The sequence below is a fragment of the Scyliorhinus canicula genome, chromosome 17 (assembly GCF_902713615.1).
Source record: "Scyliorhinus canicula chromosome 17, sScyCan1.1, whole genome shotgun sequence".
Taxonomy (NCBI): Eukaryota; Metazoa; Chordata; class Chondrichthyes; order Carcharhiniformes; family Scyliorhinidae; genus Scyliorhinus; species Scyliorhinus canicula.
Genome location: NC_052162.1, coordinates 59,972,558 through 59,989,189, shown reverse-complemented (window position 1 = coordinate 59,989,189; position 16,632 = coordinate 59,972,558). Strand labels below are relative to the sequence as shown.

The 16,632-nt window shown below is 47.2% G+C and overlaps 1 protein-coding gene across 1 annotated transcript; it reads right to left on the bottom strand.

The window, feature by feature from the left end:
- Positions 1–14,717: 14,717 nt before the first annotated feature.
- On the bottom strand, positions 14,718–15,899 carry LOC119951469 (glucose-dependent insulinotropic receptor). The gene has a single exon (XM_038774681.1). The coding sequence runs from the start codon at positions 15,897–15,899 to the stop codon at positions 14,718–14,720; it is 1,182 nt and encodes a 393-aa protein (XP_038630609.1).
- Positions 15,900–16,632: the final 733 nt, after the last annotated feature.

The window sequence follows — 16,632 nt, the reverse complement described above, 5'->3', positions numbered from 1 at the left end:
TGCCAGAGTGTGCCTCGCGAAAAGGGCCCCAGTTTCTAACTCCCCAGTAGAGAGAACAAATCGCTCCCAACACCAGCGGGCCCACGGGGCCCGAAACGCTGCGGCCTACGCCCCGACTCCGCCCCCTCCCGCCACGTGCGATCCATGGGGGCCGCCATATTGGCAAACCCCCACCATGCGGCCGGCCACATGCAACTCATGGGGGCCGCCATCTTGGACGCCACCTTCCTCGCCGCTCACCATGTGCGATCCACGGGCCCCATCTGCATCGCCATGCTCAGAAAGTTCATTTGAAGACTACGACTTCCCCGGGCACTCATCACGCGGCCCGAAACTCAGCGCAGCGATCCGGCATCAAGCTCGCCAGAACGTACTAGCATCTACTCGACCGGACGCCCACTCGGAAGACTACGACTTTCCCGGGCACTCATCACGCGGCCTGCTACTCAGCACCGTCACCCTAGATCAATCCCGCCCCAAGCACCTACGAAGTTTGATGGCGGAGGTCCAGATCAACGGGTACAGCACGCCATGCCTCTTTGACTCCGGGAGCACCGAGAGCTTTATCCACCCAGAGCTGGTAAGACGCTGTTCGCTTCCTATTTTTCCTGTGAGCCAAACTATCGCCCCCGCTTTGGGCTCCCACTCAGTTCAAATCCAAGGACGCTCACAATTCGAGGCGCTAATTATTCAAAATTTAAACTTTATGTCCTGCCTGACCTCTGCGCGCCACTCTTATTAGGCCTGGATTTCCAGTGCAACCTCAAGAGCCTCACCCTCAGCTTCGGCGGGCCCTTGCCCCCACTCACTACCTGTAGCTTAGCCACGCTGTGCATCTTCCCCCCTCCTCTCTTCGCCAATCTCACTCCAGATTGCAAACCAGTAGCTACTCGCAGCAGGCAATACAGCCTACAGGATAGGGTCTTTATCCGATCGGAGGTCCGACGGCTGCTCAGTGAGGGGATCATAGAGGCCAGTAATAGTCCCTGGAGAGCTCAGGTGGAGGTCGTCAAGACTGGGGAAAATTTTGCATGGTCGTCGACTATAGCCAGACCATAAATCGCTTTACGCTCCTAGACGCGTATCCCCTCCCCAGAATTGCAGACATGGTAAACCAGAGCGCCCAATATCGAGTATTTTCCACGGTGGATCTGAAGTCTGCATACCACCAGCTCCCAATCCGCCCGGAGGACCGCCACTACACGGCGTTCGAGGCCGATGGCCGCCTCTTCCATTTCCTCCGGGTTCCCTTCCGCGTCACCAACGGGGTTTCGGTGTTCCAACGAGCAATGGACCGAATGGTAGACCAGTATGGGCTGCGGGCCACGTTTCCGTATCTGGATAATGTTACCATCTGCGGCTATGACCAGCAGGACCACGACGCCAACCTCTACCGTTTTCTCCAGACGGCACAGAAATTAAACCTCACTTATAACAAGGAGAAATGCGTTTTCCGCACAGACTGGCCATCCTCGGCTACTTCGGAGTCCTGGGCCCAGACCCGGACCGCATGCGTCCCCTCTTAGAACTCCCCCTCCCCCATTGCCCCAAGGCCCTCAAACGGTGCTTGGGGTTCTTTTCATACTACACCCAGTGGGTCCCTCAATATGCGGACAAAGCCCGCGCACTCTTTAAGGCCACACGATTTCCCCTGTCTGCTGAGGCACGCCAGGCCTTCAGATGCATCAAGGAGGACATCGCCAAAGCAGCCATGCGGGCGGTGGATGAATCCACTCCCTTTCAGGTTGAGAGCGACGCCTCAGAGGTAGCTCTAGCAGCCACTTTAAATCAGGCAGGGAGGCCCGTTGCATTTTTCTCCCGTACCCTATCCGCTTCAGAACTCCGACACTCCTCTGTCGAGAAGGAAGCACAATCCATCGTGGAGGCTGTTCGTCACTGGAGGCACTACCTCGCAGGTAGGAGGTTCACCCACATCACCAACCAACGATCGGTTGCCTTTATGTTTGACAACTCGCAAAGGGGCAAAATAAAAAATGATAAAATCCTTCGGTGGAGGATCGAACTCTCCACCTATAGTTACGATATTAAATATCGACCCGGGAAGCTCAACGAGCCCTCGGATGCCCTATCCTGCGGGACATGCGCCAGCGCACAGATCAGCCGCCTGAAAGCCATCCACGTTGACCTCTGCCATCCAGGGGTCACACGACTCGCCCACTACATCAGAGCCTGAAACCTGCCTTTCTCCAACGAGGAGGTAAAAACGGTCACCAGGGACTGCCCGATCTGTGCAGAGTGCAAACCGCACTTCTATAGACCAGACAGGGCCCACCTGGTCAAGGGTTCTAGGCCCCTTGAACGCCTTGCGATCGATTTCAAAGGGCCACTCCCCTCCACTAACAAGAACATTTATTTCCTCAACATCATCGATGAGTTCTCCCGATTCCCTTTTGCCATTCCATGCCCCGACATGACCTCCCACACAGTCATTAGGGCCCTGCATAGTGTCTTCACCCTGTTCGGTTTCCCCAGCTATGTGCACAGCGACCAGGCTTCGTCCTTTATGAGCGACGAGCTGCGTCGGTACCTGCTCGACAAGGGCATCGCCTCGAGCAGGACTACCAGCTACAACCCCAGGGGGAACGGGCAGGTGGAGAGGGAACGCGACGGTCTGGAAGACCGTCCTACTGACCCTCCGGTCTAGAAAGCTCCAAGTCTCCCAATGGCAAGAAGTCCTCCCAGACGCGCTCCACGCAATTAGATCCCTCCTCTATACAGCGACAAATCAAACCCCTCATGAGCGACTCTTCATTTTTTCTAGGGGCACTATCACGGGAGTCTCACTTCCGGCGTGGCTGAGGACACCAGGCCCGGTCCTCCTGAGGAAGCACATCAGGGGGCACAAAACTGACCCACTTGTTGAAAAGGTGCGCCTCCTCCATTCCAACCCCCAGTATGCATTCGTGGAGTTCCCGGACGGTCGCCAGGACACAGTATCTCTTCGGGACGTGGCAGCCGCTGGATCCAGCCCCCCCCCCCCACCCCCACTGAGGAACCCCTTATCCCGTTCCCTATGCTGCCGCCCCCTCGCGCCCCCGATTCCGCAAGCTCGCCCCATCAGTTCCACGCGCCAGCACCAGCCCGCCCCCAGCGCCCCCAGTCTCTGGTCGAGCCAGAGGTGTATGAAGTTTGGACGAGACCCGCCCCGGGGTCTGCCATCATACCCCAGCTCTCAACACCCACCCAGCCACCGCAAGAGGCTGCAACCCCGGTGCTCCGCAGATCGAAATGAACAATTCATACACCGGACAGACTAACTCTGTGAGCCACCATCCCTGACGGACTCAATTTTTTTCACAGGGGGTGAATGTGGTGAATGAGATTCACACGGTATTATAGTTACCAATGTCACTCTGTTCCAAGTATATATATGTATCAATATTGTAAGTGCAGTTGCACTACCTGACCACCAGGGGGAGTAGCTCTGGGAGTACTCGAGAGTTTGTACTGGGCTCCTCCCTTGGCTCTGCCCTGGACTCCTCCACCGGAAGCTGCTGCATAAAGATCCGTGCCACAGAGTCAACCAGCCAGTTCACCGAAAGTTCAACGGCTAACAGGCTGGCTCTGTTGTAAGTATATTAAAACCGCTATTCTAATCTTACAAGCATGTGTCCGTAGAATTGATGGTTCCATCAGGCTGCGGAGTGTACCGCTGGCATGGGCATCGGCAGCCGACGGTACCCCTAGCAGCAAGGATGGGCCAGGGCCAGAGGCTCCTGAGTTGCCGGACACCGACAGGACCAGGGGTGCGGAGATGGGGACATTCAGGGGCACAGTCTGCAGTACCAACAGGGGCCACTGTGCAGCCCATTAGACCTTGTTGGGCACAGGAGTATGCACCATGGCCTTTCGCCCTCTGCAGACAATGGATATTGGAATTTTTACCAGCAATGGTGGCCTTCCTCCTAGTCGCTGCAGCCCTGGAGGACGTCCTGCGACTGTACGAGCTGGAATACACTGCAGAGGAACACAAAGCAGCTGTGAGGATGGACAGCTGGCCACCTGACAGGCCAAGGGGGAGATGCAAAGGAGGCGCTGCATGAGGCCTTGATTGCCAGAACCAGCCCTGATCATGTATTTTTGTTAAATTTAAATTGCATTGAACACAAATTGAATAAAAATAGAAGTAATTTATTGAGATAGATAAACAGGTTATTGTTCAACACACTCTGGACCACAGGCCATGGTTCAGATAACAAAACATGTAACCAAGCCTACTTTTACCCCATACAAACTGAAAAGAAGACAACAGTGGTGAACATGCTAAGAATAGGACACCTTATAGTTGTTGTGGGCCAACTCACTCACCACCAGGACTGACTCAGAATCAGGTTTGAAAGCTTTATTCCAACATATGAAGAGGGAGACCACCTTAGACAATCTAAGACAGACTGAAGATTTACATTTAAGTCTTTAGACACACTCTTTTATACGCAGTCACGTACACATACAATTAATCGTGTTCATTACAATAATGTGCGAATATATCTCAGTCTCCATTATTGTTTCCTGTGAGTACTTGCATTGGGCATTGTTCACACAGATAGTGGCCCCCTATCTTGCAAGCCCTGACTTTGTGCTGCAGTATTCTGTAACTCATTTGTCTCACGCCTTATCTTTACTACAGCACATCTGCAACTCTAAGGTTTTGCCTTTCACTACTTGGTGCTAAGAAACACTTTTCAACTAATTATTTTGTGTTTTATTTTATTTTGTTAAAAGAACATTCCTCTGTTTTCGTGGGTTTTGCTCCCACAACCCAAAGATGTGCAGGGTAGGTGGATTGGCCACGCTAAATTGCCCCTTAATTGGAAAAAAATGAATTGGGTACTCTAAATTTCTAAAAAAAAACATTCCTCAATTCATTTTTTAGCGCACTTATTCATTTAATCATTTGAATCATTAATCTTGCTTTTCTTGTTTGCTGTTTTATTTTGCTAAATGATACTTTTCAACTAATATAATTTAACCCTTTTGGTAAATCTTTCATAGTTTTCTCTGAATCATCAATGTCCGAACAATAAGTATTAGTTTATTTATGGGTGAAGGGAAAAGCGATGGGCAGAGATCTTTCATCAATTTCTAAGAAAAAAAGAACATCCATTGTCCTCCATTGTGCCATCCATCAAATTGACAGTAATAACACTACCGACAGAGGAATAAGTATTCGGATTGAAAGCGACAGGTGATCATTTTAAAATGACAGCCTGAACTCAAGGATGTTAACCAATTGACCTATACAAATGTTTCCAAAGGTACTGAGAAAAAAAAAACCCCTCATGGATCAGTCTCAGTAGCTGCATGACCATTTTAAAATACGTGTCCAGCAACTTTATTTCTGTCTTCTGCGGGTTGGTTTATGTAACAAAGAAATCATTCTGATGTGGTATATTGTGAATATACGCAGCCGTTTCAGAGTTTTTGACAACGGAGACCTGGAATTAGAGATGAATCCTTATGAACCATTACATGCTTTCCAACATTATCCCGAAGGAGATGCAGAATCCATGTGGCACATTACTCTCCTCACACTCCAGCAGTGTGCTGCTGAATGGTTGTCTTTCTCAAGGCTGCTGAACCAAGTCAAATCCCTTTTCATACATCTAAAGTCAAAGGATGATAATTTCAGATGCCAAGCAGAAAGCACATTTTTCTTAACAGTATTTGAGCAGTGTACAAATTTTAAATGTCAATTTCTACAAAGCGAGCTGAGCCAGGTGACTTGCCCACTCAAAATTAAAAATGTGTTAGTCATGACTAACGCCACGGGAGTTAGGCTACAACATGGCATCTTAGTACATATGAGATATCAGTTCTGAATTTAACTGTCTGGCACTGTTCGTATTGGGTTTCCAATGAATTTGGAGCTATAATAAGGACATGGGAAGTCCACAGTAAAAATAAGAAAAAAGTTTTATTTACAAACAATACATATACACTTCCCGGTAGACCCCTATCGGTACCTGCCTTACGGGCCGACCTTATATGCACCAGGTAATTGAGATACCCCTCCCCTAGCGGGGGAGCTCGCAGAGCATGGGGAAGACAAGTATTCCATAGGTCCCGTGTGGAATATTACAGGAGACAATATGATTAATAATCACAGCTATGGAAGATTAAACAGGAGACACCAAACGACAAAATCAATTCATTTTGTGAAGATTGTTAAGGATAGACTAAAATTAATGTTTATCTTCTTTGCAGTTAATCTTAAAACCAACTGCAAGACAAATGTCAAATCTGTTTGCTTTGTTATTACAAAACAAGCTGTATGACCAGACTTTGATGGACTTCCTGTTACAATTAAATCCCACCGAGTAACTCAGCCAGCTTCAGAAAAACAGTATCCCAGCTACTTTGCTCAACTAAATAACTTTATTACAATCGTGGGTATGGCCGTACTAATGTTAAATCTGTATTCAATTTAGAAATTGAATTTATCTGATGCCCAGCCATCTATCTTGCAGCTTTCCAAGCAGATTAATTTCTGCAGTCAGACAAGAAAGGATGACATTAGACCAATTTTAATTCACCTCTCATGCTTCAGGCCTCAGGAGGAGAAAGCTCCATCTGGAAAATAAGCACAGTGAGATCAGGATCAATCTCAGTTATGGTTGCAAATCAGAATCCAATAGCGCAGCACTTACTGTCCTCTGAGGACTCATGAATCCAACAGCAGCAATAGTAACCACTTGCATTTATGTAATGCCTTTAATGTAGAAAAGATTCCCAAGGTATTTCATGGAAATATGATCACAGCACCGAATCTCTTCTCTCTACATTTTGCTTTCTACATTCTGCAATGTGCAGCATTCTTTGACCGCGTTTGTACTGAAGCACCATTCAGAGATTTGAAGTAACAAAATCGTAAGTGGTTTTTATTGTAAAAATCTGTTTCTTTTCAAACACAATTTACAGTATGATTTATTGAAATTGCTCCATGTTTCCATGGCAGAGAAGGTCAGCAATGATGAGGCAATACTGAAATACTTTGAGATCCAGAGTAAGGCCAAACAGGGTTGTGTTCGGACATCAACACTCTTTTGGCCAAACCCTTTAGTTGCTACTGTCGTATGCCTTCAGGTCATCTATAGATGGTGTACATTTACATACCAGAACTGAGAGAAAGCTATTCACCCTTGCTCACCTAAGATCCAAGACAAAGGTACACCAAGTCGTCATCAGAGAGTTGCTTGATGATGTTGATGCTGCACTAACATTCCATCCTGAAGAATATCTGCAGGGTCTAGTGGACAGACTCTCTCAGGCCTATAAAGAGTTTGGTTTGACGGGGCTTCCGGTGGTGGCCATGGAGTGAGTGCTCGCACATTTGGCAGCTCCCGCTCGAGGCAGCTTTATCGGACATTTTCCCTGCTCGTGGGTGGCCGACATAGGAGTGATGCGGGAGACCCAGAAGCCCTTAAAGGAGAACAGGGTGAAAGTCCAACAGGTTTGGTTTGAATCACTAGCTTTTGGAGCACTGCTCTTTCCTCAGGTGAATGAAGAGGTGGGTTCCAGAAACATATATATATAGACAAAGTCAAAGATGCAAGACAATATTTTGAATGGGAGTTTTTGCAGGTAATTAGACCTACAGGTCCAGCCGGAGCCACTGGAGAGAGGGATAATCACAGGTTAAGGAGGTGTGAATTGTCTCAAGCCAGGACAGTTGATACGATTTCGCAAGCCCAGGCCAGATAGTGGGGGGTGAATGTAATGCAACATGAATCCAAGGTCCTGGTTGAGGCCGTATTCGTGTGTGCGGAACGTGGCTATAAGTTTCTACTTGGCGATTCTGCGTTGTCACGCGCCCTGAAGGCCGCCTTGGAAAACTCTTATGTGTCCGCTTCCGAAGGTGGATTTTGGCTGGATTTCCAGATTCAAGCTAAATATGGGGAAGAGTGAGGTGTCCCCAAACGAGGCAGGGGCAGGAGAGGAGGTTAGGAGAGCTGCAGTTCAAGGTGGTGAGGGAGAGCTTCAGGTACTTGGACATTCAGATGGCGCGGGGTGGGCGCAGCTGCATATATTGAATCTGGCTCGGTTGGTGGAGCAGCTTAAGGGAGATTTTAAGAGGTGGGATGTGTTGCCACTGTTGCTGGCGGGGCGGGTACAGGCAGTGAAAGTGACGGTGCTGCCAAGTTTCTTAGTTGTCCTTCAGAACCTCCCGATCTTTGACACAAAATCATTTTTTAAGAAAGTTAACTCTTTGATTTTGGAGTTTGTATGGGCTGGGAAAGCCCGTTGGTTAAGAAGATTGTTGTTGGAGCGGTGATGACGGGGTGGGGAGGGGGCTGCTGGCCGTGCCAAATGTAATGAATTATTACTGGGCAGCTAATATAGCTATGGTTAGGAAGTGGATAGTGGGGGAGGGTTTGGCGTGGGGGTGGAATGAGGTGGCCATGTGCAGGGGGACGTGTTTAGGGGTATTGTTAGAACATAGAAAAATACAGCACAGGACAGGCGCTTCGGCCCACGATATTGTGCCGAACTTTTGTCCTAGATTAATCATAGGTTATCATAGAATTTACAGTGCAGAAGGAGGCCACCCGGCCCATCAAGTCTGCACAGGCTCTTGGAAAGAGCACCCTAGCCAAGGTCAACACCTCCACCCTATCCCCATAACCCAGTAACCCCGCCCAACACTAAGGGCAATTTTGGATACTAAGGGCAATTTAGCATGGCCAATCCACATAACCTGCACATCTTTGGACTGTGGGAGGAAACCGGAGCACCCGGAGGAAACCCACGCACACACGGGGAGGATGTGCAGACTCCGTACAGACAGTGACCCAAGCCGGAATCGAACCTGGGACCCTGGAGCTGTGAAGCAATTGTGCTATCCACAATGCTACCGTGTTGCCTTAAGAACAAATTAATCTGCACTCCATTATTCTACTGTAATCCATGTACCTATCCAATAACCGCTTGAAGGTCCCTAATGTTTCCGACTCAACTACTTCCACAGGCAGTGCATTCCATGCCCTCACTACTCTCTGGGTAAAGAACCTACCTCTGACATCCACCCTATATCTTCCACCATTCACCTTAAATTTATGTCCCCTTGTAATGGTTTGTTCCACCTGGGGAAAAGACTGTCTACTCTATCTATTCCCCTGATCATCTTATAAACCTCTATCAAGTCGCCCCTCATCCTCCGTTCTAATGAGAAAAGGCCTAGCAGCTTCAACTTTTCCTCGTAAGACCTACTCTCAATTCCAGGCAACATCCTGGTAAATCTCCTTTGCACCTTTTCCAAAGCTTCCACATCTTTCCTAAAATGAGGCGACCAGAACTGCACACAGTACTCCAAATGTGGCCTTACCAAGGTTTTGGACAGCTACATCATCACCTCACGGCTCTTAAATTCAATCCCTCTGCTAATGAACGCTAGCACATCATAGGCCTTCTTCACAGCTCTATCCACTTGAGTGGCAACTTTCAAAGATCTATGAACATAGACCCCAAGATCTCTCTGCTCCTCCACATTGCCAAGAACCCTACCGTTAACCCTGTATTCCGCATTCATATTTGTCCTTCCAAAATGGACAACCTCACACTTTTCAAAGTTAAACTCCATCTGCCACTTCTCAGCCCAGCTCAGCATCCCATCTATGTCTCTTTGCGGCCAATAACAGCCCTCCTCATTATCCACAACTCCACCAATCTTCGTATCGTCTGCAAATTTACTGACCCACCCTTCAACTCCCTCATCCAAGTCATTAATGAAAATCACAAACAGCAGAGGACCCAGAACTGATCCCTGCGGTACGCCACTGGTAACTGGGCTCCAGGCTGAATATTTGCCATCCACCACCACTCTCTGACTTCTATCGGTTAGCCAGTTTGTTATCCAACTGGCCAAATTTCCCACTATCCCATGCCTCCTTACTTTCTGCATAAGCCAACCATGGGGAGCCTTATCAAATGCCTTACTAAAATCCATGTACACTACATCCACTGCTTTACCTTCATCCACATGCTTGGTCACCTCCTCAAAGAATTCAATAAGACTTGTAAGGCAAGACCAACCCCTCACAAATCCGTGCTGACTATCCCAAATCAAGCAGTGTCTTTCCAGATGCTCAGAAATCCTATCCCTCAATACCCTTTCCATTACTTTGCCTACCACCAAAATAAGACTATCTGGCCTGTAATCCCCAGGGTTATCCCTATTCCCTTTTTTGAACAGGGGCACGACATTCGCCACTCTCCAATCCCCTGGTGCCACCCCTGTTGACAGTGAGGACGAAAAGATCATTGCGAATTTCATCTCTTGCTTCCCATAGAATCCTTGGATATATTCAGTCAGGCCCGGGGGACTTGTCTATCCTCAAGTTTTTCAAAATGCCCAACACATCTTCCTTCCGAACAAGTTTCTCCTCGAGCTTACCAGTCTGTTTCACACTGTCCTTTCAAACAATATGGCCCCTCTAATTCGTAAATACTGAAGAAAAGTACTCGTTCAAGACCTCTCCTATCTCTTCAGACTCAATACACAATCTCCCGCTACTGTCCTCGATCGGACCTACCCTCGCTCTAGTCATTCTCATATTTCTCACATATGTGTAAAAGGCCTTGGGGTTTTCCTTGATCCTGCCAACCAAAGATTTTTCATGCCCTCTCTTAGCTCTCCTAATCCCTTTCTTCAGTTCCCTCCTGGCTATCTTGTATCCCTCCAGCGCCCTGTCTGAACCTTGTTTCCTCAGCCTTACATAAGTCTCCTTCTTCCTCTTAACAAGACATTCAACCTCTCTTGTCAACCATGGTTCCCTCACTCGACCATCTCTTCCCTGCCTGACAGGGACATACATATCAAGGACACGTAGTACCTGTTCCTTGAACAAGTTCCACATTTCACTTGTGTCCTTCCCTGACAGCCTATGTTCCCAACTTATGCACTTCAATTCTTGTCTGACAGCATCGTATTTACCCTTCCCTCAATTGTAAACCTTGCCCTGTTGCACGCACCTATCCCTCTCCATTACTAAAGTGAAAGTCACGGAATTGTGGTCACTATCTCCAAAATGCTCCCCCACTAACAAATCTATCACTTGCCCTGGTTCATTACCAAGTACCAAATCCAATATGGCCTCCTCTCTTGTCGGACAATCTACATACTGTGTTAGAAAAGCTTCCTGGACACACTGCACAAACACCACCCCATCCAAACTATTTGCTGTAAAGAGTTTCCACTCAATGTTTGGGAAGTTGAAGTCACCCATGACTACTACCCTGTGACTTCTGCACCTTTCCAAAATCTGTTTCCCAATGGGTTCCTCCACATCTCTGCTGGTATTTGGGGGCCTATAGAAAACTCCCAACAAGGTGACTGCTCCTTTCCTATTTCTGACTTCAATCCATACTACCTCAGTGGGCAGATCCTCCTCGAACTGCCTTTCTGCAGCTGTTATAATATCTCTAATTAACAATGCCACCCCCCACCCACCTCTTTTACCATCCTCCCTAATCTTATTGAAACATCTATAACCAGGGACATCCAACAACCATTTCTGGCCCTCTTCTATCCAAGTTTCCGTGATGACCACCACATCGTAGTCCCAAGTACCGATCCATGCCTTAAGTTCACCCACCTTATTCCAGATGCTTCTTGCGTTGAAGTATACACACTTCAACCCATCTCCGTGCCTGCAAGTACTCTCCTTTGTCATTGTTCCCTTCCCTACTGCCTCACTACATGCTTTGGTGTCCTGAATATCGGCTATCTTAGTTGCTGGACTACAAATCCGGTTCCCATTCCCCTGCCAAATTAGTTTAAACCCTACCGAAAAGTACTAGAAAACCTCCCTCCCAGGATATTGGTGCCCCACTGGTTCAGATGCAACGCGTCCTGCTTGTACAGGTCCCACCTTCCCCAGAATGCGCTCCAATTATCCAAATACCTGAAGCCCTCCCTCCTACATCACGTGTTCAACTGCACTCTCTCCCTATTCCTAGCCTCGCTATCACGTGGCACCGGCAACAAACCAGAGATGACAACTCTGTCTGTCCTGGCTTTTAACTTCCAGCCCAACTCCCTGAACTCGTTTATTACCTCCACACCCCTTTTCCTACCTACGTTGTTGGTACCAATGTGCACCACGACTTCTGGCTGCTCATCCCTCCCCCTTCAGGGTCCTGAAGACACGATCCGAGACATCCCTGGCCCTGGCACCCAGGAGGCAACATACCTTCTCACTCGCAACCACAGAATCTCCTATCTATTCCCCTAACCATTGAATCCCCTATTACTATTGCTTTTCTATGGTCCCCCCTTCCCTTCTGAGACCCAGAGCCAGACTCAGTGCCAGAGACCTGGCCGCTAGGGCCTTCCCCCGGTAGGTCATCCCCCCCAACAGCATCCAAAACGGTATACTTGTTTTGAAGGGGAACGGCCATGAGGGATCCCTGCACTGTCTGCCTGTTCGTTTTCTTTCCCCTGACTGTAACCCAGCTACTCTTGTCCTGTACCTTGGGTGTGGCTACCTCCCTGTAACTCTTCTCTATAACCCCCTCTGCCTCCCGGATGATCCGAAGTTCATCCAGCTCCAGCTCCCGAACATTATTGATGAGGCATCAGCCGTTCTTGCCAGTCAGGTACTCCACGAACCCAGTGGTGGTGGTGGCCGTGAAGGTAAGGTATGGGGCCTGTGGCGGGAGCATCTGAGGTTGGAAGGTGCCTTGGTGTGGGCACTGACTTGCGATAATCAGAGGTTTGCTCGGGGAGGGGGGGGGGGGGGCTGGTTTGGATGCAATAGGCAGGGATCGAGCGGTTTGGTGACATGCTTGCGGGGGGCAGCTTTGCAAGCTTAGAGGACCTGGTGTAGGAATATGAACTGCCCAGCAGGAACGGATTTAGATACTTACAGGTTTGAGACTTTGTCGTTTCCCGCCTTTGGGATTGCAGGATAAGGTGTTACCGAAGGAAGGAGTGGGTGAAGGTAAGGTGTCAGAGATTTATTAGGAGCTAATGGACTGGGAGGGAGCACCGATAGGAGAAGTCAAACGGAAATGGGAGGTGGAACTGGGTGGGAAATGGAGGCCGGGATGTGGAAGGTGGCTCTGAGGAGGGTGAATGCGTCCTCGTTGTGTGTGAGGCTCATCGTTATCCAGTTCAAGGTAGTTCATAGGGTGCACATGACGGTGGCTAGGATGAGTAGGTTTTTCGAGGGGTAGAGGATAGGAGTGGGGGGTGCGGGGGGCAGACTGCGACCCATGTTCACATGTTTTGGGTATGTCCCGGCGCCATCGAAACTGGGGGTGTGGGTGAGTGACCTGGCAGCGTTCCTAATGTTGGAGAAAATCAAGTTTATCTTGAAAGGGTCGGTCGATGGGTTTGCACTGACGTGGAAGCTTTTTGTCGACTTCTTCCACGAGGTTTGAGGTGTCAGCAGAGGGAGGGGGAGGAGATAAAGGGGTTAAAACGGGGAAGGCAGGACGGGAGGTGGGGAATAGCAGGGGGGTTGGGGTGTTGGTTGGCTAGTTAATGATTCTGATGTTCCTGTTTGTTCTTGCTCTTGTTTTTTGTTTGTATTTACTGTTTATACAAATGCCTTAATAAAATTATTTTTAAAAAGTGTTTGGTTTGACCATCAGCATCAGGAAGACAAATGTCATGGTCCAGAATGTTGCCATACTGCCATCTATGTGATTTGACAATATGATGCTGGAAGTTGTTGATTGCTTCACATATCTCAGCTCCACAATCACCAACAATCTGCCACCTGATGCTGAAATCAACATACATCGCAAAATTTATTGCCCATGCTGATTTTGAGCAACGTTTTTTACCCGTTTTTCCTGGCAACCCAATGATACCAATTGTCTGTCCCTCACGACCCACACCACGTTCATTTACTACTTAGATGAGCCTGTCCTCACTTTTACGCATTTAAAATTAATATAATTGATCTTCCTCAATTATGAAGATAAATTACATTCAGTTCTGCAGACTTAAAGCCAAGATGTTGCATGACAACAAAATAATTGCCCCTTCTGTTTTGCAAATTTAACTGACCAACAATTTTACATCTCTGAAATGAAAATCGCTGGTATTGCGGGGGGTGGGAGAATCCCGCCCCAGGTGTGAAGAATGGCTATTTGGTCAAATTTGTACACTGGCCCTATACTGCTCATGGAATTGTATCCTATCTAAGTCGAAACCTTCAGAGAGGCTCAGGAGAAAATTAGAGGGTAAAAATAAAATAGAAACTTTTAAAAATTTGTACTGGAATGAAGTGCCTCTTCTGGGTGCATATAAAAAACAGTGAGCAAAAATAAGGTAGCTAGGATGATGTATAATGGTAAAATAATAAAATAAATTGTGCCACATGTACTCCCATTTGTTCATCAACTTATAACTCACTAAATTGGTCAACCTGTTCCAACAGAGGACATAAAAAATTATCGTCTTCGTTTTCAAATCACTCTGCGGCCACACCCCATCCTGTCTCCTCCAACCATACAAAGTTCACAAATATTCCATTCCTTTGACTCTGGTCTTTTGCGTGTCCCCACTCAATCATGCCACCCTTGGTAACTGAGGCTATTTCCCCTTGAAAGCTCTCCACCTTTCCATGCATCTTTCTCCTTTCCTTTACAAAACCTTCTCAAAATCCATCTATTTGACCAAGCATTTTGTCATTCAGAGTCCATCATGCTCCTCATGCCGAGGTGAACAGCCAGCTTATTTAAATTTGTTACATAACTGCAAGTCTTTCATCTTGTTGCCTTGAAATCCATTTAATTTTCTCCCTGTGGGCATTTTGCTTGACCTTTACTTTCACTGCACAATGCTGGTCCTTTGAATGTAAAGAGTGCATGCACATACCTTTCGGTGTATTTGGCGTCATGTGAAAACTGACTGTACCAATTGCTGGACAGGATCCATGTATTTCATCTTCATCCCATCTCACAGTTCCAGGGCTCTGGATGTCACCCACTTTCCTCTGACAATGGATGCAGCTGAACATGGGGGAAATCCTGATTTTTGCACAATAGCACATCTGAAAAACCTGCATTCTCACATCCTTTTGCCAATAGGAATAAATTAGTGGATTCATCAAAGAGTTGCAAACACCAAGCAGCCAGAGGTAGTCTTCAATGATTTTATGCAATTTGCATTTGGTGCAACATGCTTGCACGGTGCTTGCAGTGAAGAACGGGGTCCACGCAATCATAAAACATCCAACGAGTATCGCTATAATCTTCACCGCTTTGACATCTCGGATGTGACACTGTGGTGGTGGAGCAGGGCTGGAGGCAGAGCCAATTCGCTCCCTTTCAAGGATCTGGCGTGTGTGTGAATATGCTATTTTTAAGATTACGCTATAGAAGTAGACGAAGATTAATGAGGCCGGAAAAAAACAAGCACAAAATACAATTATAAAATACTTAGGATTGACGACCGAGAACAGGGTACAGGTACCATTATATTCATTAGGCTGTAGCTGCTGAACGATCAATGGAAGGAACCCAATTAGAAGTGCTACAATCCAGAGGCCCACCATGATCAAAGCCACCATTTTATCTGTCATCAGTCGGCAGTACTGTAAAGGCAGTTTTATGGCTAGAAAACGATCGAAAGCGACGGAGACCATTGTTAGTATAGAGGCAGCAGAGGGTGAGATTGTAAGTGAAATCCGTAACAGGCACAGTTCCCTGCTGGTAGCGAAACTCTGTCTGCTTATCACTAATACAGCTGTTCCAAAGCAGGTAAATCCCAACAGCATGTCTGCAACTGCCAAGTTCAAGATGAAGCACAAGCTAGCAGATCTGTTCTTCAGAATCATCAGGGCCAGTGCCACTATCACTACAGCATTGGAAGCAATGATTAGCAGTGAAAGTACTGTCAAAATGCTGCCAAACTGATTAACATCCATGTTTAAAAGATCAGGAAGCAGAATCTGGAAAATAGGTTTGAGCGCCGTCTACCACATCTGCTCCTGTCGACGCAAATAGATCCAGGGAGGGTAGCAATGATTCAGGATTTATGAGAACCAATCTCTTGCATGTAAAGTTACAATCAAACTGAAATGCACTGTCAAAGGTAACTTGAAAAGTAATTGGTCAGCTTTTTGTTCCTGATTCATTTACAGCAACGTTAGCACCATAATGAAGAACAAAGTCTTGTTGATATGCAGCAACATGACTGTATCCATATGTTGCTAGCCAACAAAGCAGTGTTTGAGATAAGATGCGTCCCTTCATTTATCATGCCACACTCGCTGATGCATATGTAGAATAATAGCGAGGGATTTTCAATTTTACCTTTTCCAGTTTATTGCCCAGTTTACTAGACAGTGAACATAAATTGTCTCTGGTTATAACTCTTTCGCTGCCCACTTCTAGCAAGAAGCTTCTTGGAACTGGAACTCACTGGGCACTGTTGCATAACATGTGCATTCTGCTATCCTTCTAGGGCAGTAAAAATAACCTCATGTGCAGTGATTAGTAATGAGTGAGTTTATTTTAAGTTATCTTTATTGTTATAGATAATCACCACTAACAGAAAAGAAGGACTATGTTCCTGTATTGAGAAATCTGGGTGAAAGATCAAGGTCCATACAGAATCACACCAGAGTTGAAAAGAATAGGAGAAAAGATTAGATAAGT

What these genes read in the sequence shown, in the direction of transcription:
- LOC119951469 (XM_038774681.1), bottom strand. Translation starts at nt 15,899, where the DNA reads ATGGATGTTAATCAGTTTGGCAGCATTTTGACAGTACTTTCACTGCTA.